We start from the raw sequence: 25,125 nt of genomic DNA, 5'->3' as shown, positions 1-25,125 counted from the left end.
AAAGAAGAATTTTTTTTGTATCGATTAGATCTAAAAATGAAGTTTGACACACCTAGTTTCAGATCATCTCTGTTTCCGTGGAAATGAAATGAGGCCACGTTACAGAGGTTATCTGGGGCTGACAGAAACTCATCCAAGGACCTTGACCTGAAATCTAAACAATTCTTAGACACAGGAAGTGAGGCGTTACCTGGCACTTGTCCCCTAGGAAGTACTGCCGACCTGCAAACACCATGTAGTCCGTCTTCTGCATTTCTGTCAGGGCAAAGTAATCTGATTACTTCAGTCATTAAAATTCACCTGACTTCATCCAGGTGTGTCCCACTTGTCATCAGATATCTCATTTAACCAAGGAAAAGTTCAGGTCAATGACGGTTTCAACAGCTGATCAACAGTTTAACACAAAACAAAGAGACAACCTCTGATGTACTGGAAAATGAGAAGAAATGAACCAGAGTAACAATGACCATCAGTGGGACCCTTTGTGGGGTTCCTTGAGACGAGATTGTTGTAAATAAGCGCCGTTTAACTAAATAATCTGAACGGAAACTATCTGTGTAGTTATGCTGCTATAGGGTTCGGATGCTGGAGGACATAATGACCACTTTCACCCTCTTCGCTACATTCTCACACTACTCTCCAATTTTGCATTATTTGCTGTTATTTCAGCTTTTAACTTTGTTCTCTCTTTTCTCTTCCTAGAAGCTACACCTGGCCTGACTCTGTGTCTGCCTGTGACACCTTTCTGGAGAGAGGAATCGTCCAAGCTTCTGCTGGCAACAACTTAATGTTCACCCTCTACAGATGATCCACATGGCCCTGTCTTTTAATGTTTAACCCTTTCTCTCTCCTAGACATGGCTACTGACTGAGCTTCTACTGTAACTAACTCTATGTTCTCTCTTTCAGACTCTAACCTTGAAAACTGGATCAGAGTTTATCTGTTCTTTCTTTCTAGATGAAACGACTAAAGGAGCTACATCCATTAACATTTACTTTTCCTTCCCATAGAAAGTACTCCTGAATCAGTGCTTCTTTACTCTCTTTGTGTCTCTGCTCTGTTCTCTCAAAACCCCAGTCGGTCGTGGCAGATGGCCGCTCACACTGAGCCTGGTTCTGGTTCTGCTGGAGGTTTCTTCCTGTTAAAAGGGAGTTTTTCCTCTCCACTGTCGCTACATGCATGCTCAGTATGAGGGATTGCTGCAAAGTCAACCCCAGTGACTGTCTACTGTCTCTACATGCTCATCCAGGAGGAGTGAATGCTGCAAGTCACTGACTGGATACAATCTGCTGGGTTTCCTTAGATAGAAAAACTTTTTATCCAATTTGAATAAATAACTGAATCTGACTGAACTGTTCAATGGTTACGATTAATTGGAATGTATGAACCTGACTGTTGTGAAGAACATTGAGACGACATGTGTTGTGAATTGGTGCTATAGAAATAAACTGAATTGAATCGAACCATCTGAGCTGATCCTAACTGCAGTACTGCTCAGACACAAGCAGAGGGCACCATGGATTACTGAGATGATCACATATTAATCTGAGACAGAAACCACAAACACCTAAATATATGTTTAACACCTCTTAGTGTCATTACAAACCTTTCATTAAGACATGATTCATGTTATTTTAGCTAAATATTCCCATTAAAATGAATTAGAATGAACCTTTTAAAAACACCTGCAGGATGTCAGACTTTCCTCGAAACTGATCTGCAAACAACTGACTGATTTTAGGTGATTGATCAGACCTGAAGACACCTTCAGTCACAGATCGCTCTGATGGTTACCTTAAGTTACCAATTGGGGGTCTCAGGTTGATGTGGAACATGGCAGTGTTCACTAGGAGGTCTTAAATAACCGAGCATCATGTTAGTCTGGATCATTAACTAAATCAAGTTTCATTTTTAGGAGCAAGTCCAGTGACTTCCCACGTTACCTTTACAGGTATCCTGCCACACATCAAACTCCAGGTTCCTGTAAACGTCGCCATCCAGGGACTTCAGAACCTTGTAGGGCAAAGACAGTCTGCACATGGGAGGAGCCTCAGCAGGTGACTAAACAACAGAGATGACATCACAGCTCAAGTCACACAGAGAAGCAACACTCCGGATTGGTCAGATAAGCAAGAACCAGCCGTTCCTTTAAGAGGTGTAGACCACCACAGAAGAAGTCATCGTGTAAAGGCCGTTTATCGTTTTTCTTCAGTCCGTATTATAAAGCATATCGGTCCTTTCCATTAGATTATACAGAGGATACGCAATTTTACAACTTCACTTTAGACACGGCCACTAAAACAGGAAGGCACCACCATATATGGATAACTTTGCTTCTGTAGCAGCACCTTCTGAAGGTTTCCCAGTATTCACAGAACAGCCCTTAACCGAGATTCTTTTCAACGGGAATGTGTTGAAAGGAGCCGTGGCCCCTCATTGGTCTTTAAGGAAAGGGATGGACGGTTGTCATGTAGACGTGTTAGGGGGGGGGACTGCAGGTTCAACAGGTTGGACTGGCATATGGGCTAGTGGGCCAGCCCGTGAAGATGCTGTCGCGCTCTGCCCTGTAGTCACGCAGCACACTCTTGTTTTGTGGCGCCATGATGCCTGAATGCCTTCTCTACATCTCGTTCCTCCAGTCAGGCAGACCTACTTTTTAAGCAACCACGGACTGGACCTGGAAACATGGACCACTAGGACCGCACAGGACCGGCCACCTCACAGTAATGAAGCCAGCAGGGGTGGAAAATAACGAATATTTACTTGTGTCACTTTAATCACAATTAGTTTGCAAAAGCTGAAGATTTACTTTTACTTGAGTATGTTTTGATTTATGTATTTAAGTTTTCATTTAACCAACTGAAAACAACAGCAGTGATCCATGGCTGGTAGAGGGATCAGATCCCAACATGGAGGCACATCAGACGCTAGGCGCTAAAAACACCCATGCAGTACAGTAACCGAACCTAAAATAGTATCATTAACGCTAACCGGGTGGACATGTAATTACTTCAGGTAGGAGTCAATAAGTGGAAAGTATCTAGTTTATGACCATGTAAACATGCTAAATATTTTAACAATAAATGTGAATAATAGTTTTATCTGCCACTTGTGATTATAATTTATATTGGCTAAAGCTGTAAACCGCATCAGGTGCCTCATTTGGACTCGTCTGTTCTGGTTCTGTTAGATCTCAGTGCTGCATTTGATCCAGTCGACCATAATATTCTCTTAGAAAGGCTGGAATATGCTGTAGGGATCAGGGGAACAGCGCTAGGCTGGTTTAAATCTTATCTGTCTGACAGATTCCAGTTTGTTCATGTAAATGATAAATCATCTTTAAACTCTAGGGTTAATTGTGGAGTACCACAGGGCTCAGGACTTGGGCCAATTCTCTTTACTATATATATGCTTCCAATAGGTCAAATTATTAGGCAGCATGGGATACATTTTCACTGTTATGCTGATGATACTCAGCTTTACTTATCCATAAATCCTGATGAGCCCAACCAGTTAGATAGACTACAAGCATGTCTTGAAGATATAAAAACTTGGATGACTTTAAATTTTCTGCTTCTAAATTCAGACAAGACAGAAGTTGTCGTCTTTGGACCGGAGTCTTTAAAAAAGAAACTGCTTAGTCAATCACTTAACCTGGATGGTATTAAATTGACCTCCGGTAATAAAGTAAAAAACCTTGGTGTTAACTTTGACTAGGACATGTAATTTAAATCCCATATTAAACAGGTTTCCAGGATTTCCTTCTTTCACCTCCAGAACATTGCCAAAATTAGAAATATCCTGTCCAGGAGTGACGCTGAAAAACTAGTCCATGCATTTGTTACTTCAAGGCTGGACTATTGTAATTCGTTACTATCAGGATGTCCACAAAATGCAGTTAAAAACCTTCAGCTGATTCAAAATGCTGCAGCAAGAGTTCTGATGAAAATTAAAAAGAGAGATCATATTTCTTCTATTTTAGCTTCCCTTCATTGGCTCCCTGTTAAATCCAGAATAGAATTTAAAATTCTCCTCCTCACATATAAAGCCCTTAATGATCTAGCTCCATCATACATCAGAGATCTGATTGGTCCATATGTTCCTAACAGAGCACTTTGTTCTCAGACTGCAGGTTTACTGGTGGTTCCTAGAGTCTCTAGAAGTAGAATGGGAGGCAGATCCTTTAGTTATCAGGCTCCTCTCCTGTGGAACCAGCTCCCAGTTTTAGTCCGTGAGGCAGACACCCTGTCTACTTTTAAGGCTAGGCTTAAAACTTTCCTTTTTGATAAAGCTTATAGTTAGAGTGGCTTAGGTTATCCTGAGCTATCTCTGTAGTTATGCTGCTATTGGCTTAGGCTGCTGGAGGACATAATGACCACTTTCACACACTCTGCTACATTCTCCTACTACTCTCCAATTTTGCATTATTTGGTGTTATTTCAGCTTTTAACTTTATGTTCTATCTGAATCCAAGTGGTGTTTTGTTATTGGACTTCTGTGCTAGTCACGGATTGTCCATAACGAACACCATGTTCAAACATAAGGGTGTCCATCAGTGCACTTGGCACCAGGATACCCTAGCAGGAGGTCAATGATCGACTTTGTTGTCGTATCATCAGACCTTTGGCCGCATGTTTTGGACAATTGGGTGAAGAGAGGGGCTGAGCTGTCCACTGATCACCACGTGGTGGTGAGTTGGATCCGCTGGAGGAGGAGAAAGCTGGACAGACTTGGCAGGCCCAAGCGCATAGTGAGGGTCTGCTGGGAACACCTGGCGGAGCCCTCGGCCAGGGATGTATTCAACTCCCACCTCCGGGAGAGCTTTGACCAGATCCCGGGGGATGTTGGAGACAGAGTCAGAGTGGACCATGTTCTCCGCATCTATTGTCGATGCTGCTGCCCGTAGCTGCAGCCGTAAGGTCTGCGGTGCCTGTCGCGGCGGCAATCCCAGAACCCGGTGGTGGACACCGGCAGTAAGGGTGCAGTCGAGCTGAAGGAGTCCTATCGGCTGTGGTTGGCTTGTGGGACTCCTGAGGCGGCTGACGGGTACCGTGAGGCCAAGCGTGCCGCGGCCCGGGGTGTAGCAGAGGCAAAACTCGGGCCTGGGAGGAGATCGGTGAGGCCATGGAGAAGGACTACCGGTTGGCCTCGAAGCAATTCTGGCAAACCGTCTGGCGCCTCAGGAGGGGGAAGCAATGCTTCGCCAACACTGTTTACAGAGGGGACAGGAGACTGCTGACCTCGACTGAGGACATTATCGGGCGGTGGAAGGAGTACTTCGAGAATCTCCTCAATCCTGCCATCACGCATTCTGTGGTGGAAACAGAGGCTGGGGACTCGGGGTTGGACTCTTTCATCACCCACGGCGAAGTCACCGAGGTGGTTAAAAAGCTCCGTGGTGGCAGGGCTTCAGGGTTGGATGAGATCCACCCTCAGTACCTCAAATCTCTGGATGTTGTTGGGCTGTCATGGTTGACACGCCTCTTCAACATTGCGTGGCGGTCGGGGACAGTGCCTCTGGACTGGCAGACTGGGGTGGTGGTCCCCCGAAGGGTGTGTTCCAACTACAGGGGGATCACACTCCTCAGCCTCCCTGGTAAGGCCTACGCCACGGTATTGGAGAGGAGAGTCCGGCCGATAGTCGAACAAGCGGCTGAAATGAGCTCGGCCATCCGGAAGGGGTTCGGAGTAGAGCCGCTGCTCCTCCACATCGAGAGGAGCCAGTTGAGGTGGCTCGGGCATCTATACCGGATGCCTCCTGGACGCCTTCCTCGGGAGGTGTTCCAGGCACGTCCCACCGGGAGGAGGCCCAGGGGACGGCCCAGGACACGCTGGAGGGACTATGTCTCTCGGCTGGCCTGGGAACGCCTTGGGCTCCAACCGGAGGAACTGGAGGTGGTGTCTGGGGAGAGGGACGTCTGGGCGTCTCTACTGAGTCTGCTGCCCCCGCGACCCGGTCCCGGATAAAGCGGAAGACGACGAGTACGAGTACTTTATGTTCTCTCTATTCTCTTCCTAGAAGCTACACCTGGCCTGACTCTGTGTCTGCCTGTGACACCTTTCTGGAGAGGGGAATCGTCCAAGCTTCTGCTGGTAACAACTCAATGCTCCCCTTCTACCAATGATCCACATAGCCCTGTCTTTCAGTGTTTAACCCTTTCTCTCTCCTAGACATGGCTACTGACTGAGCTTCTACTGTGACTAACTCTATGTGCTCTCTTTCAGACTCTAACCTTGAAAACTGGCTCAGAGTTTATCTGTTCTTTCTTTCTAGATGAAACGACTAAAGGAGCTACATCCATTAAGATTTACTTTTCCTTCCCATAGAAAGTACTCCTGGATCAGTGCTTCTTTGTTATCTTTGTGTCTCTGCTCTGTTCTCTCAAACCCCCAGTCGGTCGTGGCAGATGGTCGCTCACACTGAGCCTGGTTCTGGTTCTGCTGGAGGTTTCTTCCTGTTAAAAGGGAGTTTTTCCTCTCCACTGTCGCTACATGCATGCTCAGTATGAGGGATTGCTGCAAAGTCAACACCAGTGACTGTCCACTGTCTCTACATGCTCATCCAGGAGGAGGGAATGCTGCAAGTCACTGACTGGATGCAATCTGCTGGGTTTCCTTAGATAGAAAAACTTTTTATCCAATTTGAATAAATACAATGAAAGTGAAACACCTGTCATTTTAGTGTGGGAGGTTTCATGGCTAAATTGGACCAGCCTGGTAACCAGTCTTCATTGATTGCACATTGCACCAGTAAGAGCAGAGTGTGAAGGTTCAATTAGCAGGGTAAGAGCACAGTTTTACTCAAAATATTGAAATGCACACAACATTATGGGTGACATACCAGAGTTCAAAAGAGGACAAATTGTTGGTGCACGTCTTGCTGGCGCATCTGTGACCAAGACAGCAAGTCTTTGTGATGTATCAAGAGCCACGGTATCCAGGGTAATGTCAGCATACCACCAAGAAGGACGAACCACATCCAACAGGATTAACTGTGGACGCAAGAGGAAGCTGTCTGAAAGGGATGTTCTGGTGCTAACCCGGATTGTATCCAAAAAACCACGGCTGCCCAAATCACGGCAGAATTAAATGTGCACCTCAACTCTCCTGTTTCCACCAGAACTGTCCGTCGGGAGCTCCACAGGGTCAATATACACGGCTGGGCTGCTATAGCCAAACCTTTGGTCACTCATGCCAATGCCAAACGTCGGTTTCAATGGTGCAAGGAACGCAAATCTTGGGCTGTGGACAATGTGAAACATGTATTGTTCTCTGATGAGTCCACCTTTACTGTTGTCCCCACATCCGGGAGAGTTACGGTGTGGAGAAGCCCCAAAGAAGCGTACCACCCAGACTGTTGCATGCCCAGAGTGAAGCATGGGGGTGGATCAGTGATGGTTTGGGCTGCCATATCATGGCATTCCCTTGGCCCAATACTTGTGCTAGATGGGCGTGTCACTGCCAAGGACTACCGAACCATTCTTGAGGACCATGTGCATCCAATGGTTCAAACATTGTATCCTGAAGGTGGTGCCGTGTATCAGGATGACAATGTACCAATACACACAGCAAGACTGGTGAAAGATTGGTTTGATGAACATGAAAGTGAAGTTGAACATCTCCCATGGCCTGCACAGTCACCAGATCTAAATATTATTGAGCCACTTTGGGGTGTTTTGGAGGAGCGAGTCAGGAAACGTTTTCCTCCACCAGTATCACGTAGTGACCTGGCCACTATCCTGCAAGAAGAATGGCTTAAAGTCCCTCTGACCTCTGTGCAGGACTTGTAGATGTCATTCCCAAGATGAATTGATGCTGTATTGGCCGCAAAAGGAGGCCCTACACCATACTAATAGATTATTGTGGTCTAAAACCAGGTGTTTCAGTTTCATTGTCCAACCCCTGTACGTTGTAAAGCACTTCGGTCACCTTGGTCGTTATAAAAGGTTCTGGATAACAGCGAGCTATCTGGGGATGTTTGTGAGGGAAAGTTCTTCTCAGTGCCCTTTGCAAACATCATCCTACAAGGTTTTGTCCACAATTAGCTTAATTATTTAGCTTCAGTTGGTGCCAAGCAATAAAAAGCCATTTTTAGCGGCCCAGAAAAAAACAATGACAAATGGGAGGTTATACAATTAATAAGATTAAAATATATGCGGCCCATCGGGCCTCTACAGGAAATGTTTGACCTCTGTAATTGCAAACAAAGGCTACTGTACCAAATATTAACATTGATTTTCACAGGTGTTCAAATACTTTTTTGCAGAAGTAACCCACAAATTATAAAAAAACAAAAAATCATACATCGTGATTTCCCCTTTTTTTTTTTTAGATTGTGTCTCACAGTGGACATGCACCTACGATGAAAATTTCAGAACCCTCCATGATTTCTAAGTGGGAGAAGTTGCAAAGTCGCAGGGTGTTCAGATACTTATTTTCCTCACTGTAGGTATGTTGCCAATTGAGAAAGTTCATTTTTTACATGTTTATTTGTGATGCATAATGTCTGAGAATGGTAAAGGGAATTGTGTGTTTAGTTAAGGACAATATCTGAAAATAAAGCTCAGCTATCGGTTATTCATTTTCTCTTGCGCTGTAACAGATGCCATCAAACTGGACGGGTAATTTAAAACTATTGTGATAATTATTATGTCCATAGTATGTAGCTGCTGATTGGTTGAACTTCTCTTCCATTCACCATGTGTGCACCCATAGCTTGGAGGTACTCTTTGGACCAGACAACATGGAGAAACCTCCTCAGAATATCCTGTGACGGCTTCACTCCTGCACACCGCGAGTAAAACGCTCACCGATTAGGTGGGGAAAAGTGAGGTTTGCACAACCCCCTGATATAAAGTGCTGGTTTGTTCAGTCTCCAAACTACCGTTCTCAGAAAACATTTCTCCTGACCTCCTCCTCCTCCTCTCGGGATAAATCAAATAGATCTTCACTTTATGAACTCAGACTGGAGCTGCAGAACTCGTCATCATTACATTCCTCCTGGAGTTCAGTGTTCAAAATGTGACCTCACTCTTCGACAAGCCGCCGCAAACTTTTCTTCTTTACGGCTTCATTTTCATATTCCTTGCGGTCATGGAAACAAATATAGGAGCTATAGGAGCTACACGTCTAAAAATGATGACATATGCACCTTAAAGAGAACTTTTAAAACCGAAACAGTCACATGATCCACACTCGAGTCTTGTGGGCAGAGCCCCATGTTGACACATTCTTACCTTGACCTCTTCTGCTGCTCCCCCCACCTCCTCCTCCCTGCAAGTAAAACCAATGCATGCTGGGATCATGTGACGAAAGAGATCCAATCAGAAAGCTAAAGACAGAATGTATTCTCACCTGTGTGCTCGGTCCTCAGGTGTGTCATAGCCCACATCGATGTCGCTGCACACCGACGGACTGTTTCTATAGCGACGACCTCCCGCTCTAAAGGCCTCCATGGCCTGACCGAGCTCTGCCCCCTCCACGCCGAACACCTGAGTGTAGAGCAGCTCGTATAGCAGAGCTGCACACAAAGACACACCTGAGTCAGCAGAAACACCCTCAGCATCAATTCTGACTCACCGTGCTCCCACACCCACTCACACTGGCAGAGCGCTGCTGAGGCAGGGTAACTCCTCCCATAGATGATGTCATAGTGACCGTTGATTGAGCAGCACAGGGTTACCTAGGCAACAGAGGAAGCTGGGATTATTGGCAAGGTTATTTATATAGTACATTTCAGTAGCAAGACAATTCAGTGCTGTACATGAAAAAAAATATAGATTTAACAGCAATAAATTACAGTGGCATAAAGGTAATTAAATAAGAGGATAAGAAATATTAAAAAGATTAATGATAAAATAAGAAAATGAAAGGAAAGTTGGACTGAAAACTTTAATAATGTTTAGATGGTCCAGTCAAAGGCCGCTCTAAACAAATAAGTTTTTAATCTTGATTTAAAGCAACTTAGGGTTTTGGCGCTTTTACAGTTTTCTGGGAGTTTATCCCAGATTAGTGGAGCATAATAACTAAAACCTGCTTCTCCATGTTTGGTTCTGGTTCTGGTTCTGCAGAGTAGATTTGAGCCAGAAGACCTGAGATGTCTGGGTGGTTGATACACTGACAACAAGTCTGTAATGTATTTTGGTGCTAAGCCATTCAGTGATTTATAGACTAACAGAAGTATTTTAAACTCTATTCTCTGAGCTACAGGGAGCCAGTGTAGGGACTTTAGAACCGGGCCAATGTGCTCCACTTTCTTAGTTCTAGTGAGGACGAGGGCAGCAGCGTTCTGGATCAACTGCAGCTGTCTGATCCACTTTTTAGGCAGACCTGTGAAGACACCGTTGCAGTAATCAATTCTACTAAAGATGAACGCATGAATTAGTTTTTCAAGGTCCTGCTGAGACATTAGTTCTTTAATCCTGGAGATGTTCTTTAGGTGATAGAAGGTCGACCTTGTTACTGTCTTTATGTTCCTCTGAAGGTTCAGGTCTGAGTCCATCACTACACCAGGTTTCCAGCCTGACTGGTGGTTTCTAGCTGTATTAACTGAAGCTGTGTGCTAACTTTTAAACGCTCTTCCTTTGGTCCAAAGATTATTACTTCAGTTTTGTTTTGATTCAGCTGAAGATAATTTAGGCCCATCCATGCATTGATTTCTTCTAAGCATTTACCCAGCGCTTGAATGGGTTCATAGTCACCTGGTGACATCGTAACGTATAGCTGTGTGTCGTCTGCATAGTTATGATAACTTACGTTGTTGTTTATTAAAATCTGAGTTAGGGGGAGCATGTAGATATTGAATAGGAGGGGCCCTAAGATGGACCCTTGGGGAACGCCACATGTGATTTTTGTGGTCTCTGATATAAAGTTACCTACTGACACAAAAAAGTCCCTGTCCTTCAAGTAGGATTTAAACCAGCTGAGTGCTGTACCAGAAAGGCCGACCCAGTTTTCCAGGCGCTCTAATAAAATGGAGTGATCAACAATGTCGAATGCTGCACTAAGGTCCAATAATACCAGCTCTGTGGTTCTTCCACAGTCTGCATTTATACGGATGTCATTGAACATCTTGACAAGAGCAGTCTCTGTACTGTGGTGAGCAGGAACCTGACTGGAAGACATCAAAGCGGTTGGTCGTTGTTAGGAAGTTGTTTAACTGCTGAAACACAGATTTTTCAATAATCTTACTGATGAAGAGGAGGTTTGATATAGGCCTGTAGTTCTGTAGTAGCAACTTGTCCAAGTTGCTCTTTTTCAATAGAGGTTTGATAATTGCTGTTTTTAGGGCCTGGAGGAAAACACCTGACAAAAAGGACGTGTTTATTATTTGTGTTAAATCAGATGTTATTACAGGCAAAGCTTTCTTAAGGAAAGCTGTGGGTAAACCATCGAGACAGCAGGAAGAAGATCTTAGTTGCTGTACGATTTCTTCTAAGTTTTTGTAGTTTATTTGGTGAAATTGGGAAATTTTGTCAAAATCAGTTCTAGTTGGAGACAACTTTGGTCCTGGAGTTGATGTGGATGTTCCGATTGCCTCTCTGATCTTTTGAGTTTTTTCAGTGAAGAAGTTAACAAATTCATTGCAGGTCCTGGTAGAGTGGAGTTCAGATGCTACAGTTACAGGAGGGTTTGTTAACCTGTCGACCGTGGCAAATAAAGCACGAGCATTGTTAATGTTTTTACTGATGATCTCAGAAAAGAAAGATTCCCTTGCATTTATCAGTTGTAGGTTATATCTGTATAGTCTCTTTATTGGCAGTCGATCTGAAGCCAGTCTGAATACGTTACTTCAGCGACCTCACCTTATCAACAAAGTCATACTCTGAGATGACAGTGGCTGGTTTCCCAGGGTAACGGTAGATCAGGAAGCACCGCCTACAGGTGGAAGACATGAAGTTACCTGTAATGACCTAGAATCACGTGACCTGCTTTAGTCCTGTGACTGGACCTCACCTGTAGAGCTGAGACAGAGCCTTGATCTCCACCTGACCCACTGTCTCCTGCAAACACACAGAGACACATCTAATCCAGGTAGGCTCAGGTGTGATGGAAGCTCAGAGCAACTCACCTTTGGATCCTCCAGACGTTCCAAGTATTTCTCAAAGGATCCTTCCACAAACTGAAGCAGGGACAACAGACAGAATGGCCGTTAGGTGAGACAAGGCACCTGGTAGGGGGGTGTGGCTTCTAAGACAGGTGAAGTGTGAGTTTAAACCAAAAACTTTGTCTGATTGGGTGGTTACTGTAGTTTTAATGGATACAGTACTCTGTAACTGTTATACTTCACGCACCATGCATCAAACTCAGCTGGCCAATAATCTCCAGGTACATCCCAAAAAATCTGAATATTGCACAAGAGGTCAATACTTTCTGCCAGTCATTTTAGAAAGTGAAACGATTATTTAACAGATTCATTCCACATAAAGTAAAATATTTCAAGCTTTTATGCCTTGTAATTTTGATGATTATGGCTTACAGGGAAAGAAAACCTAAGATTTAGCGTCTCGGAAAGGCTTCTGCAAAGCATGCCCATTTCTATCCACTCAATACTTGGTTGGGCCTCTTCTTGCATGAATTACTGCGCCAATGCTCCATGGCATAGTGGTGATCCGCCTGTGGTTCTGCTGAGGTGTTCAGGAAGCCCAGGTTGCTTTGATAGCTGCCTTCAGGTCATCTGCCTTGTTGGTTCTGGGTTCTCATCTTCCTCTTGACAACAGCCCATAAATTCTCTATGGGGTTCTTGTCAGGCCCGTTTGCTGACCAATCCAGAACAGGAACACCATGGCCATTGGACAAGCTTTTGGTACCTTTGGCAATGTGGGCCGGTACCAAGTCCTGCTGGAAAATAAAATTAGCATCTCCATACAGCTGGTCAGTAGAAGGAAGCATGAGGTGCTCTACAATGTCCTGGTAGATGGCTGTGTTGACTGGACTTCAGAAAACCTAGTGGACCAGAACCAGATGACATGGCAGCCCAAATCATTGCTGACTGTGGAAACTTCACACTGGACTTGAAGCAACGTGGATTCTGTGCCTCTCCAGTCTTCCTCCAGACTCTGGGACCTTGATCTCCAAATGAAATCAAACCTTTACTTTCATCTGAAAACAGGACTTTGGACACCTGAGCAACAGCTCAAAAAAAACTATTCGTTCGATCCGTTCCGGCCACGGTGGGCGGGAACGGATCGAACCGAAAGCCGTGGCGGTGGGTGAAATCATGGGTGCCATTTATGGCCATTTCCACAGCACATGACCCTGACGGCTGGCTTCAAACCACACCTCCAGCCATCAATGGACACAACAGGTTTTGTTCTGAGTAGAGCAGAGTGGAGCCGTGCAGGGCTGGAACCGTGAATAGACAAAAAGGCATAACAGAACTGTTCTGGTTCCACCCAAGGACACAGACATTTCCAGGTTCTCTGGTCAGTTATAATAAATCAAATAAAAACAAACTGATCTATGGTTCTAGGGACTGTGGTACCAGAGAGCCTTCTGAGGAACCCAGGGAGGAGTTACTCATCTGCTACAGAGCAAGCGCTCCCTCTATAGGCACCACCAGGAACTGAGGACAACGTCAGTCCCAGCCAGAGGGTGGGTGTGTGTGTGTGTGTGTGTGTGTGTGTGTGTGTGTGTGTGAGGAAGACTCAATATTGGTGGACTCACCGGCTCAAAGTTACATCTGTTGGCCCTCATGAAGTTGGCGCAATCCTGACGGATCCTCTGATGGTAGTTTTGAGAATAATACAGCTATAGGACAGAACGGGTCAGACAGAACATCATAGTAACAATGTTTCTGTTCTAATCAAAGCAGCAGCTGATTCATTCATCTCCACTAAGTAATCTCCTGGCCAGACTTGCCCAATGCAGGAGATTCGAACCTCGTTATGAGCCTTCATCGCAACCAGGTGCAGACTTACCAAATAGGCAAAGGTAGGCAACCAGCAGGGCCCCTTACTGGTTGAGGCCCTGCTGGTTCTGCTCTAATGTGATTTTCTCTTCAGTAAAACAAGACATTAAACTATTATATATATATATATATATATATATATATATATATGTATATGCCTCTATATGACTCTTATTGTATAACTTTCATTTTTACATTTCCTGTTCCACTTATCCCCTTTCCTCTCTTCAGATTCTTTTGTTGTGTAAATTGTAATATTATTAGCAACTGAAGATTACGTTTTTATCATTATCTCTTTACACCATGTCTCCTTTCCTGGACGTCCTGCTGTCCTTCATCCTCCATCCAGTCCGGTTCCCTGTCCACACCTACAGTGGGCCCATGTTTGGACCTGCCTCCAGGTACCAACTTTCTAAAACACACTGACTTTTCCACAACACTAACTGGGCCCCGTCACAGGAAGATCCCATATGGCTCTAAAATGATCTAAAGTCATAAAAATCTGCTGGTTCAGGAATATTTTATATTGTATTGTCTACCTGGCGACTGTGGCTCAGTAGGAAGAGTAGTCGTCTTACAATCAGAAGGTTGTGGGTTTGATTCCAGCTTCCTCCTGCTATATGTCGATGTGCCCCTGGGCAAGGCACTTAACCTCAAGTTGCCTACCGATCTGTGCATCAGTGTATGAATGTGTGAGTGAGTGTGATTGGGTGAATGTGGCTCTAGTGTAAAGTGGTCTGTATGACTGGAAAAGCTCTATATAAGTTCAGTCCATTTACCATTTAGCTCTATCCTGTCATTAGTTTACAGTTGGTGGTGCTGACTTTTATTACAATAATAAAACGAAGGTTTTTCTAAAGTATTTTAAGGAGTGTAAACTAGAACTAGACTAACTAGAACTTTATAAAAACTGTGGCGGCCCTCTGGGACTACTGGTAGCTATGGCAGACATGGAGGGGGACCCTTAGGTTCGACTGGGGCCCTAAAGTGGCCAAGTCCGCCACTGATCAGAACCTTAAGCCTGATCCAGCAGAACCTCTGAACCTGCTCAGGTGAGTTAGTGAACAGCCGCGTGCACCTGCGTGTCAACTCGCCAGCAGAAATAGTTCCGTTTTAGTTGATGTTCTTCAAATAAAAGTCATTTAACACCCCAACCCAACCAAGCCAAACCAACCAGAACCCTTCCCCCGCTCACCTGCTCGGACACAGCCCGGAACAGACTGGACGCGTCCCGCGCAACCATCTTCCGGTACAGACCCAGACTGGACAGGTACTCGTCCATGTTGACGAAGTACTTCTTCAGGCCTTTCTGCATCCTGCCGAACACAACCGAACCGAGCTCCACGTGAAAGAAACAGTTGCTAACCTCGGTGACGTGCGCTCAAACGGCGGCGCGCACCTGCAGGTGACTTTAATCAGGTCTAATGAACGCGAGAGCACGCCTTGTCGCCGAGGCGTTCGCGGACTGAGAAAAGCTCGGAAAGACCCAAAAATAACCTTTTATACCCTCGGAGCCAGAACCAAGCCGAGGCAGAACTTTTCAAATGAAAATAAAGTTCAGTCCGCCAGTTCGATCCTACAGAACCGCGCATAGAGCAGCTCCTCCCAGCTTTAACTGGACTGGATCAGACTGGGACTAAACAACTGAGTTGTTCAAATGAATGGATCAAGGAACTGGATCAATTAACTGGATCAAATGAACAGAGTAACTAATTTGGTAAAATAATAAAAATGAGTAAACAGGCATCTATCCATCCATCCATCCATTGTCTTCCGCTTATCCAGGGTCGGGTCACGGGGGCAGCAGCCTAAGCAGAGAGACCCAGACTTCCCTCTCCCCAGCCGCTTGGGCCAGCTCGTCCGGAGGAATCCCAAGGCGTTCCCACTCCAGCCAAGAAACATAGTCCCTCCAGCGTGTCCTGGGTCTTCCTCTGGGCCTCCTCCCGGTGGGATGTGCCTGGAACACCTCACCAGGGAGGCGTTCAGGAGGCATCCTAACCAGATGCCCAAGCCACCTCAACTGGCTCCTCTCGATGTGGAGGAGCAGCGGCTCTACTCTGAGTCCCTCCCAGATGACCAAGTTTTTCACCCTCTCTCTAAGGGAGTGCCGAGCCACCCTATGGAGGAAGCTAATTTCGGTCGCTTTTAGTCGTGATCTCGTTCTTTCGGTCATGACCCAAAGCTCATGAGCATAGATGAGGGTAGGAAAGTAGACTGACCGGTAAATCGAGAGCTTCGCTTTTTAACTCAGCTCTCTCTTCACCACGACAGACTGGTACAGTGCCGCCATCACTGCTGACGCTGCACCGATCCGTCTGTCGATCTCCCACTCCATCCTTCCCTCATTCGTGAACAAGACCCCAAGATACTTAAACTCCTCCACTTGAGGCAGGTCCTCCCCCCCGACCCGGAGAAGGCACTCTACGCTTTTCCGGCTCAAGACCATGGCTTCGGACTTGGAGACACTGATTCTCATCCTTGCTGCTTCAAACTCGGCTGTAAACTGCTCCATTGAGAGCTGTAGATCACAAGCTGATGAAGCCAACAGGACCACATCATCCGCAAAAAGCAGAAATGCAATCCTAAGGCCACCAAAACGGATCCCCTGAACACCTTGGGTGCGCCTAGAAATTCTGTCCATAGAAGTTCTGAACAGAATCGGTGACAAAGGGCAACCTTGGCAAAGTCCTATCCTCACCGGAAACGAGTCCGACTTACTGCCAGCAATGCGGACCAAGCTCTGACACCGGTTGTACAGGGACGTAACAGCCCATATCAAAGGGCCTGGTACCCCATACTCCAGAGTATCCCCGACAGTATTCACTGAGGGACACGGTCGAACGCCTTCTCCAAGTCCACAAAGGGTAAACAGCATTGTTTCAAATTAATTTCTAACCCCATCATCATCATTTCTGCTGGTACATTCATCTTCAACTCCTAATGCCATCATCATCATCTTCTTCATATTTCTCATTGTGGACCGCAGAGCTCCCGCCTTTCCTCAAGGACTCTGAGGCAGCCTAGGACTACCTTCCTGCTTGATAATGCTTAGTGAACTGGTCTCCTTGCCATTGTGGCCTCTTGTACATCCTTCAGAGTATTCAGTTCTTGATTTGCTGTTCCCTGATTTTCCTTTTTGTATTTATTTAGTCAGAGATGGTTCTAGCCTCCCAGCTGCTCCCTTTCAACTAATCAGTATCACCTGTTTCTTGTCCCAGTAATCATCCTTCTACCTCCTGTTTTGATTTAGTTGAACAGCAGATCTTCCTTCTAACCTCGGGTTGGTTCCCATTATTCTCTCGTTGTCACTCCTGTTTGCTCCCAGTGGTTTCTTCTGTGCTGTTCATCAGTTCTGGTTCTGTGCTCTTACTGGATCCCCCTGCATTTGGGTTATCAACCCAACCCAGAATCAAGACAGATTCAACTGCTTTCTAAAGTTGTTGATGATTAAATTCAGGCTCAGTTTTTTTATATAGTCTTATTTCTGTCCAGTTTATTAATAAGTCAAGTCAAGTCAAGTTTACTCATATAACGCTTTTCAGCAACAAGGCACTCAAAGCGCTGTACATGAGGAAAAACTTTACAATGATACAGAAAATCAAACAACAGAAAAACAAATCAAATGACACTAATAATCCTTGGGGCTTTACTGATAAGAGCTGGTTTTAATCCAATCTTTCTAATAATCTCTAAATCTATGAATCCTTCTAAACTGGATCACTGGTATAAAATAGTTATAGTCCAAACTTTCAAATACTAATAATGTTTGTCTTTTACTGATATGAAATAGTTGTAATACAATCCTTCTAAGCAATCTAAAAGTCTATTGTAAGGGAAAGCGTCTTGTGCTGAAACTAAAGAAGGTGGGTCATTGGTGTAAAAACAGCTTTAGTCCAAATTTTCAAATTATTAATAATATTTAGCTTTTCCTGGTAATCCTTCTGAGAAATGTTTAAATCTATGAAAAGTAATGAAATCACACATTTAGGTAAAGTAAGATAGGAGGAAAGAAAATCATATTTCAGACTCTATTCTTTGCAGAATAGAGTCTGAAATAGTACAAAAAACCTCAGCAGGGGTAAGCAACACACATAAGTAAAGATTCACCAAGGGTACGGTGGAATCATGAGGGTGTGAATATATATAAGTCTGAGTGTGTTTGCAAGAATTAGACTGTCAACACTGATAGAAGCACCATTGTCCTTGAGAAGAGAGGTGGAAGTTTTATCAATGGGCTGCATAGTCCTATCATCACACAGCTGGTAGGGGAGTGCTGGGGAAGAGCATCGTGTTTATATAACATCCAGGAGATATTTTATCGATAGCCAGTTAGCAGAAGTTGCCAAGGACATATTGGGGCGCCAGATTTAGAAAAACAATAAATGTTGTGGTTCAGGCAGTTGTGAATTTCCAACCACCTTAAGAGTTTTACTGGTATGTCTCAATTGCGAATCCAAATAGCCAAATTTCTGGTATTTTCCGCAGATCTGGAGTGTACAACTTCTCCAAGATTATATCCTTTAACCTCTGAGTCCAACCGCTGCCAGGCTGCGATTCTGTTCAAGAATCGTGTCCAGCTTGAGATTCTGCTCTCTTAACATTTCAGTCTGAATGTTGATCGCTCTACAGACTCCATCTAACATCACAGGAAGCTTTGAACAGTCGCCCACGTTCTGCGAATCACTCGATAAGCCAGGTAACCACCAAGTAGAAATCCTGTTATCAAAAGTCCAAATATGTAACCATTGTGTATCCAGAGCAGAACGTCCCGTCTGGACAAGAGGGTCTCCTTTACACTGTCTTCCCGTCTAAATTTTTTTTATCAATGACGTTGAGAGACCAGGTGACCGAAACCATAATTTAAAAGTTTGGAGGATATGCAAAGCGAGGCTCTGAGAAAAATACAGACAAAAAGCAGAAGCAGGGATCAGCAGGGAGGGAGAGAAGACGTGTGTGTCTTCCACCGAGAGCAAGAGAAAAACATTATAGAATAGAATAGAATAGAATAGAATGGCAGATGGAAGCACACAGGAAAAGAAAATCTCCACAACAAACCAGAAAAAGTGGAATAAAGATGAAATTGAAATCATCACATGTGAATCTGTATTGGAAATAAATGTTCAATCTGTAACACCCATTATGTCCAACAATTGTCTGATTTTTCCAAAACCAAATTGCGCTCATACTCTTGATTGTAATGATTCAATTTACCTTTACAACATAGATGAAGGGGAGGTTGTGAGAATTATCTCAAACCTAAAAAATAGTAAAGCTAAAGATATTTTTGGCATTGATACGGTTTTCTTGAAAGAACGTAACCAAATTCTTGCTCCAGTGTTAACAAAGGTTATAAATAAGTCCATAAATGAGAGTATTAATACTATAGCTCTTAAAACAACCATATTCAAGCCTGTGCACAACCTGTAGCTCTAACCTACCAGCAGATGCTGCTACAACGTTCACTGTTCAGATTCTCCTTAGTAGAAGAACAAAATTAGCAACAAATTACTGGTTAAATTTACAAGGCAATAACCCGGATCATCCAACACGTGGCATCCAGACTGGCACAAAGGAAAAAAAGAAACAATAAGTTTTGGATGGGTCTTTAGAAACATAATAAAATTTAATTAAGTTTTATTTATAAAGCGCCAATTCTCAACATGCGTCGTCTCAAGGCTCTTCACAAAGGGTTAGGAATGGTTCGGGGTTGTTGGGGAGGTTAGATGAAACTACTGAATGTTAGAGTTTGGCCATTTTAGAACGGGCTATGTGTAGGGCTACTAAGTTAAATAATAAACTGATAAAGTTTGTCCATCTAGAGCCCACTGGTGGCCATTGTTATACTAACAACCACAAGGATTGGGATACCTCTCTCTGTCAGACTGATTATAACCACTGGAAAAGAGAAGGGGTCATACAGGTAGCAGAAATGGAGGGTGTGTTTGCACCTCAACCATAACTGAGACGGTTTAGGCTAAACCTGACTCCCCCTTACTCCAACCAACAGGGAGGGAGGAAGACGGAGGTAAAAATAATTGGAAGTGTTGTCAATTACTATTAAATCTTGTCGACTCACCATGCGGCCCTAATCCTCCTGCCTACATTTTGGTCCTGCTCAACCTCAAATCATGACACTGGCATGCTTGTGTCAACCTGATGGAGCCTCGTGGGCCCCTCTGGCATGCATGTGGTCATGGACCTCTAGGGACATAACCAAACAAAATAGTACAAGCAAATAAAAAATAACAAATAATGAACATAAAATCATTAAAAGGTGATGAACAAATAAGGATACACTAAAAGTCAAGCTTCTTCAAAGCACCTCAGCATATTAATCATTACAGCAGCAACAAATCATTTCTAATTGTGTCTGAAAAAGTCAGAGGTCCATGAAGGGCTCACAAATGTTAAAGAATGCTCCTCTTATTTTTTAGAGCATATGTACGTTATTCAAGTGAGTCGTTGAGAATTTCTTTGAACAGAGCAATCATTGGGGGGGGGTTGCTGGTTCCAGTTTAGCAGTATACATTTCTTTGCTGAATATGATACTATGTACAGTCTATTCTTTAAAATGTGGTCCAATGTCTTGCCCAGTTCTATGCTAAAAAGATATCTTATTAGTGACATGTCCATCAGGCACCCCATGACCTTAAGAGTCAGATTATGTACCTCCCTTCAGAGGTTTTTTAGTTTCCAACATTCACCAAAAAAGTGGATAATTGATCCTGTGGCAACTGTACATCTGCAACATTTAAGGGATGAGTTAGGGTACATTTTATTCAGTAGAGTAAGGTATACCCCATACATACATTTGTAGTTTTGTTCACTCATTCTATTACAAGACAGGGAGGTGTACACATATTGACATAGTATTTCACTGGTCATCACTGAAAACATGCCTCAACAGCCTTCAGTGGGGTCAGAGAAGATTTGTGATTCTCTGGGAGAGTACTGTATATTGAAGATATTGTACCCTTTAATGAAGTGATTTTAGCAGTATTTCCTCTGTCCTCAACAGCACCATGGAGTATCTTCCTGCTCTTTTCAAGGTAATAACTACATTACAGATTTGGATGTATTTAAAGTCAAGTCAAGTTTATTTATATAACGCTTTTCAGCAACAAGGCACTCAAAGCGCTGTACATGAGGAAAAACATTACAATGATACAGAAAATCAAACACAAAACAACAAATCAAATGACAATAATAATCCTTGGGAGTTTACTGGTAAGAGCTGGTTCTAATCCAACATTTCTAATAGAGGTAATTAGCTCATTAAGTCCTGTGTGGTAAAGAATTTATCTGGTGCTAGAAGAAAAATGATCATATTAATCCTTGAGGTCGCTGGTATGAGGCAGCTGTGGTCCCATCATTCAAACAGTAACAGTCATGGGCGCTCACTGAAGTCTAAGTAGAGAAGCTGGGTCACTGACATAAAACAGTTTAGATCCAAACTTTCAAATACTAATAATGTTTGGCTTTCACTGGTATGAAATTGTTGTAATACAGTCCTTTTAAGAAATCCAAAAATCTATGAATCCTTCTAAGAAATCAAAAAGAAATGAACACACATTTAGGTAAAAAGAGAAGAAAGACCACATTAGATAAGAGGAGGGTAAAAAAAATCATTTTTCACACTTTATTCTTAGTAGGATACAGTTTGAGATATCAAAAAAACCTCAGCACAAATAAGCAACATATAGCAGAGATACGGTGAAGGCTGTGTGTCAGAGGTGTGTATGTTTATATGAGCATATGAGTGTGTGCAAAGTAAGTCCATGAAGCACTGTCACAAAGGCCATTATCCTTGATGATGTTCATAAACCGGCCACACGGTTCTGAGCAGGTCCACAGATGTCCTCAGGGAATGGAGGGAGCGGAGCGTCATGTTTACATAACTTCCAGGAGAAGTTGAAGATAGCCAGCCATCGAGTCCGTGCAGGGGAGCCAGATTCAGAAAAACAATAATTATTGGGGTCAGCCTTGAGTCTCGCTGGTGCTTCTCATTAGCGAGTCCAAACAGCCAAATTCCTGGTCTTTTGCCAGATCCGAGCGAACAACTTCTCCAAGAAATATCCCATTTCACCCCTGTGTCCAAGAACCGCAGCCAGCCTGACGTTTGCGATTCTGCTCCCTTAACAGTTCAGTCTGAGTGTTGATAGCTCTGCAGATCCCTTCACATCAGCCGGGCAGCCTTGCAATGGTCAGAACTGCTGCCCTAACCATAACCCTACGTTTTCCCAATTTCACGAAAAATTAAAGAAGTCTTGCTTAGGAATTCCATATTCTGAAAAGGTCATAATGTCTGAAAAGGATTTGAGGAGGCCTTTTTCGAATATATGTTGAAACTAAAACAAGCTGCGGTCTGTCAAGTTTGTGAACAGGGTTTTTCCAATTGAAGGGTCCAAACGTCTTCTTCAATATCTGTCCAGTGAGCGGTTCTGTGTTTTTGGACCCAACTAATCAGTCCTTTAGTCTAGACAGCCCAGTAATTCAGCTGGAGGCCTGGAAGTCCCAATCCCCCATTTCTCTTTACGTTTAGTTAAGGTTTTACAGGCTATTCTAGGTGAGGATTTTTTTTCCAAATAAAGGAGCACAGTAATTTGTTTATTAACTTACAAAATTAGTTGTCTAAATAACAAAGGAGTGCCTGGAGCAGATAACTAAGATCAGGTAGTATATTCATTTTAACTACATTAATAAACCCCAGTGAGGAGATAGAAAGTAGGTTCCGGTGTTCAAACTCTTCTTTAATCTTAATTATTAATATTGGATAATTGTTTTGGAAAAGATCTTTAAGTTTTGGAGATTTACTCCTAGATTTGTTTCGAGTTCAGGTAAATGGTGAAATTTTCTCGTCGTTGTTGGTAATTTGTCAGTTCAAGATAAAAACATTTGTTTTCTCGAAGTTAATTTTATAGCCTGATATCTTTCCAAATATGTTGATTAAATCCATGTTCTAGGAAATTAAGGTGATTTCTGGCTACGTTAAGCTTCTTTGTGTTTTCTTTTGTAGGCGATTGCTTGTTGGATTCTTCCAAATTGGTGAGCTCATCCTTAAGGTGTTCAGTACTTTTAGTAAATGCTATTTGCTGATGTGTAGGAAATTAAGTGGCCTCTGATCACGGTGTAACATATATGTATATGTATCCAAAATATTATTTATACGAGTTAATTAATAAATGGACTGAACTTATATAGAGCTTTTCCAGTCATACAGACCACTCAAAGCGCTTTACACTAGAGCCACATTCACCCAATCGCACTCACTAACGCTCACACATTCATACACCAATACGCAGATCGGTAGGCAACTTGAGGTTAAGTGCCTTGCCCAGGGGCACATCGACATATGGCAGGAGGAAGCTGGAACCAAACCCACAACCTTTTGATTGCAAGACGACTACTCTTCCTACTGAGCCACAGTCTTTGTAAAACAGACCAGTTCCCACGATTAGCTGACGTTTTTTCACACACTGACATCTGTGGCAGCTACGTAATATCATCTCCCATCTAGCATGATGAGCAGCAGCTGTTTAATGAGACACTGATGGTGGCTCACTATTACCAGTCATGTGATAATGACATCACGTGACAAATGTACTAAATGACAGGAAACAAAATACTGAAGAAAATAAAGGAAAGGAGGCCTTTTTTTATTATTATAAATCTTTAACTTAATAAAATAAGAGAAAAAAATGTATTCTTTAAGAAAATACATTTTTGGGGAACCTCATTTCAACCACAAAAATAAAATAGTAAAGAAGAAAAAAAACCTCAAATTAATAATAAAAAGTTAATATAATGGAAATGGGGAAATTTCAAAGGGAAATGAGAAAAATGACCCTGGTTACAACGGCTTTTGCTGCGTCCCTCTTTTCCAGAGGGGACACCGGGGAGGCTGCATTATCCTGCAGGTACTTCTTCAGCCACATTCTAATGTTTTTACAAGCATCCGCATTAGTTATGAATGAGGAATTAAATCTCCACAGTTTTGTCCGGTTTGACTCGTGTGGAGGGAAGGTTGGAGAGAGACTGGTGCATGATCAGATAAAAGGATGGGTCCTACATTACAGTAGGTCACTGAAGATAAAAGCTCTTGCAGGAGTGAAAAGAGATCCAGGCAGGAGTAGTGTCTAGCTGAGTAGAAAGAGTAGTCTTTTACTGTGGCGTTAAACTCTCTCCAGACATCAGCTAGGCCTGCATCGTTACAGGCCGTCTTTAATGCCGTTGAGGCAAAGGGACTGAGTACTGCATATGAAGATCTAAGTTATTATCCATGGAACAACTGAAGTCTCCAGCTATCAATCCCATGTCCATAGTGTGGACTAAAAAAGGTAACAGTGTCAATTTTGGACCGTCTTCTTTTGGTGCAGAAATATTGAGAATTGTAATTTCCTTTCCATAGATCAATCCACAGATTAGTTAAAACCTACCCTCAAGCTCATTTTGCTGGTCTTCCAGTATAAAAGGGAGGTTTTTATCAATGAGTATAGCAGTTACTCATAAATCCTGAGAAATAAACTTGTCCTACCCACTCTCTCCTAAGTTTTTTGTGCTCCTCACTGGACAGTTCCTCACTGGACCCCCTGTTGGGGGTGCTGGATAGTGCCCCTCCCGGCACTAAGTCGGACCTGTTCCCGGTGCATGTTGGACTCCGGCAGGGCTGCCCTTTATCACCGGTCCTGTTCATAACTTTTATGGACAGGATTTCTGGGTGCAGCCAAGGGCCGGAGGGGGTCTGGTTTGGGGACCAGAGGATTTCGTCTCTTCTTTTTGCAGATGACGTGGTCCTGCTGGCCCCCTCTAGCAAAGACCTACAGCATGTGCTGTGGCGGTTCACAGCCAAGTGTGAAGCGGCTGGGATGAGGATCAGCTCCTCCAAGTCAGAGGCCATGGTTCTCGACCGGAAAAGGGTGGCTTGTCCTCTTCAGGTTGGAGGGGAGTTCCTGCCTCAAGTGGAGGAGTTCAAGTATCTCGGGGTCTTGTTCATGAATGAGGGAAGAATGGAGCGGGAGATCGACAGACGGATCGGTGCAGCTGCCGCAGTAATGGGGGCGCTGTGCCGGTCCGTTGTGGTGAAGAGAGCTGAGCCGAAAAGCGAAGCTCTCGATTTACCGGTCGGTCTACGTTCCTACCCTCACCTATGGCCATGAACTTTGGGTCATGACTGAAAGAACGAGATCCTGGATACAAGTGGCTGAAATGAGCTTCCT

At 43.8% G+C, this 25,125-nt stretch overlaps 1 protein-coding gene across 6 annotated transcripts in view; it reads right to left on the bottom strand.

The window, feature by feature from the left end:
* Positions 1-15,359, bottom strand: part of alg13 (ALG13 UDP-N-acetylglucosaminyltransferase subunit) — a 42,660-nt gene extending 27,301 nt beyond the window's left edge. For 4 of the 6 annotated variants that reach the window (XR_007038462.1, XR_007038463.1, XM_047366742.1 and 1 more), the window contains exons 1-10: positions 15,105-15,359; positions 13,666-13,749; positions 12,071-12,121; positions 11,956-12,002; positions 11,805-11,877; positions 9,601-9,682; positions 9,355-9,520; positions 9,237-9,273; positions 1,944-2,061; positions 191-255 (exon numbers count right to left, since the gene is read on the bottom strand). Coding sequence is in view for 4 of the 6 variants with exons in the window: in XM_047366742.1 (XP_047222698.1) it covers positions 191-255; positions 1,944-2,061; positions 9,237-9,273; positions 9,355-9,520; positions 9,601-9,682; positions 11,805-11,877; positions 11,956-12,002; positions 12,071-12,121; positions 13,666-13,749; positions 15,105-15,224 (843 nt within the window). In the remaining 2 variants the exon portion in view is untranslated. The remainder of the gene's footprint in view (positions 1-190; positions 256-1,943; positions 2,062-9,236; positions 9,274-9,354; positions 9,521-9,600; positions 9,683-11,804; positions 11,878-11,955; positions 12,003-12,070; positions 12,122-13,665; positions 13,750-15,104) is intronic. The other 2 variants (XM_047366741.1, XM_047366743.1) reach the window with 2 other exon arrangements.
* Between the last annotated feature and the right edge of the window lie 9,766 nt (positions 15,360-25,125).

Source organism: Girardinichthys multiradiatus, chromosome 5, assembly GCF_021462225.1.
Source record: "Girardinichthys multiradiatus isolate DD_20200921_A chromosome 5, DD_fGirMul_XY1, whole genome shotgun sequence".
In the NCBI taxonomy this organism is placed as follows: Eukaryota; Metazoa; Chordata; class Actinopteri; order Cyprinodontiformes; family Goodeidae; genus Girardinichthys; species Girardinichthys multiradiatus.
The sequence above is the reverse complement of the archived record's forward strand: the minus strand, read 5'-3'. Positions and strand labels throughout refer to the sequence as shown.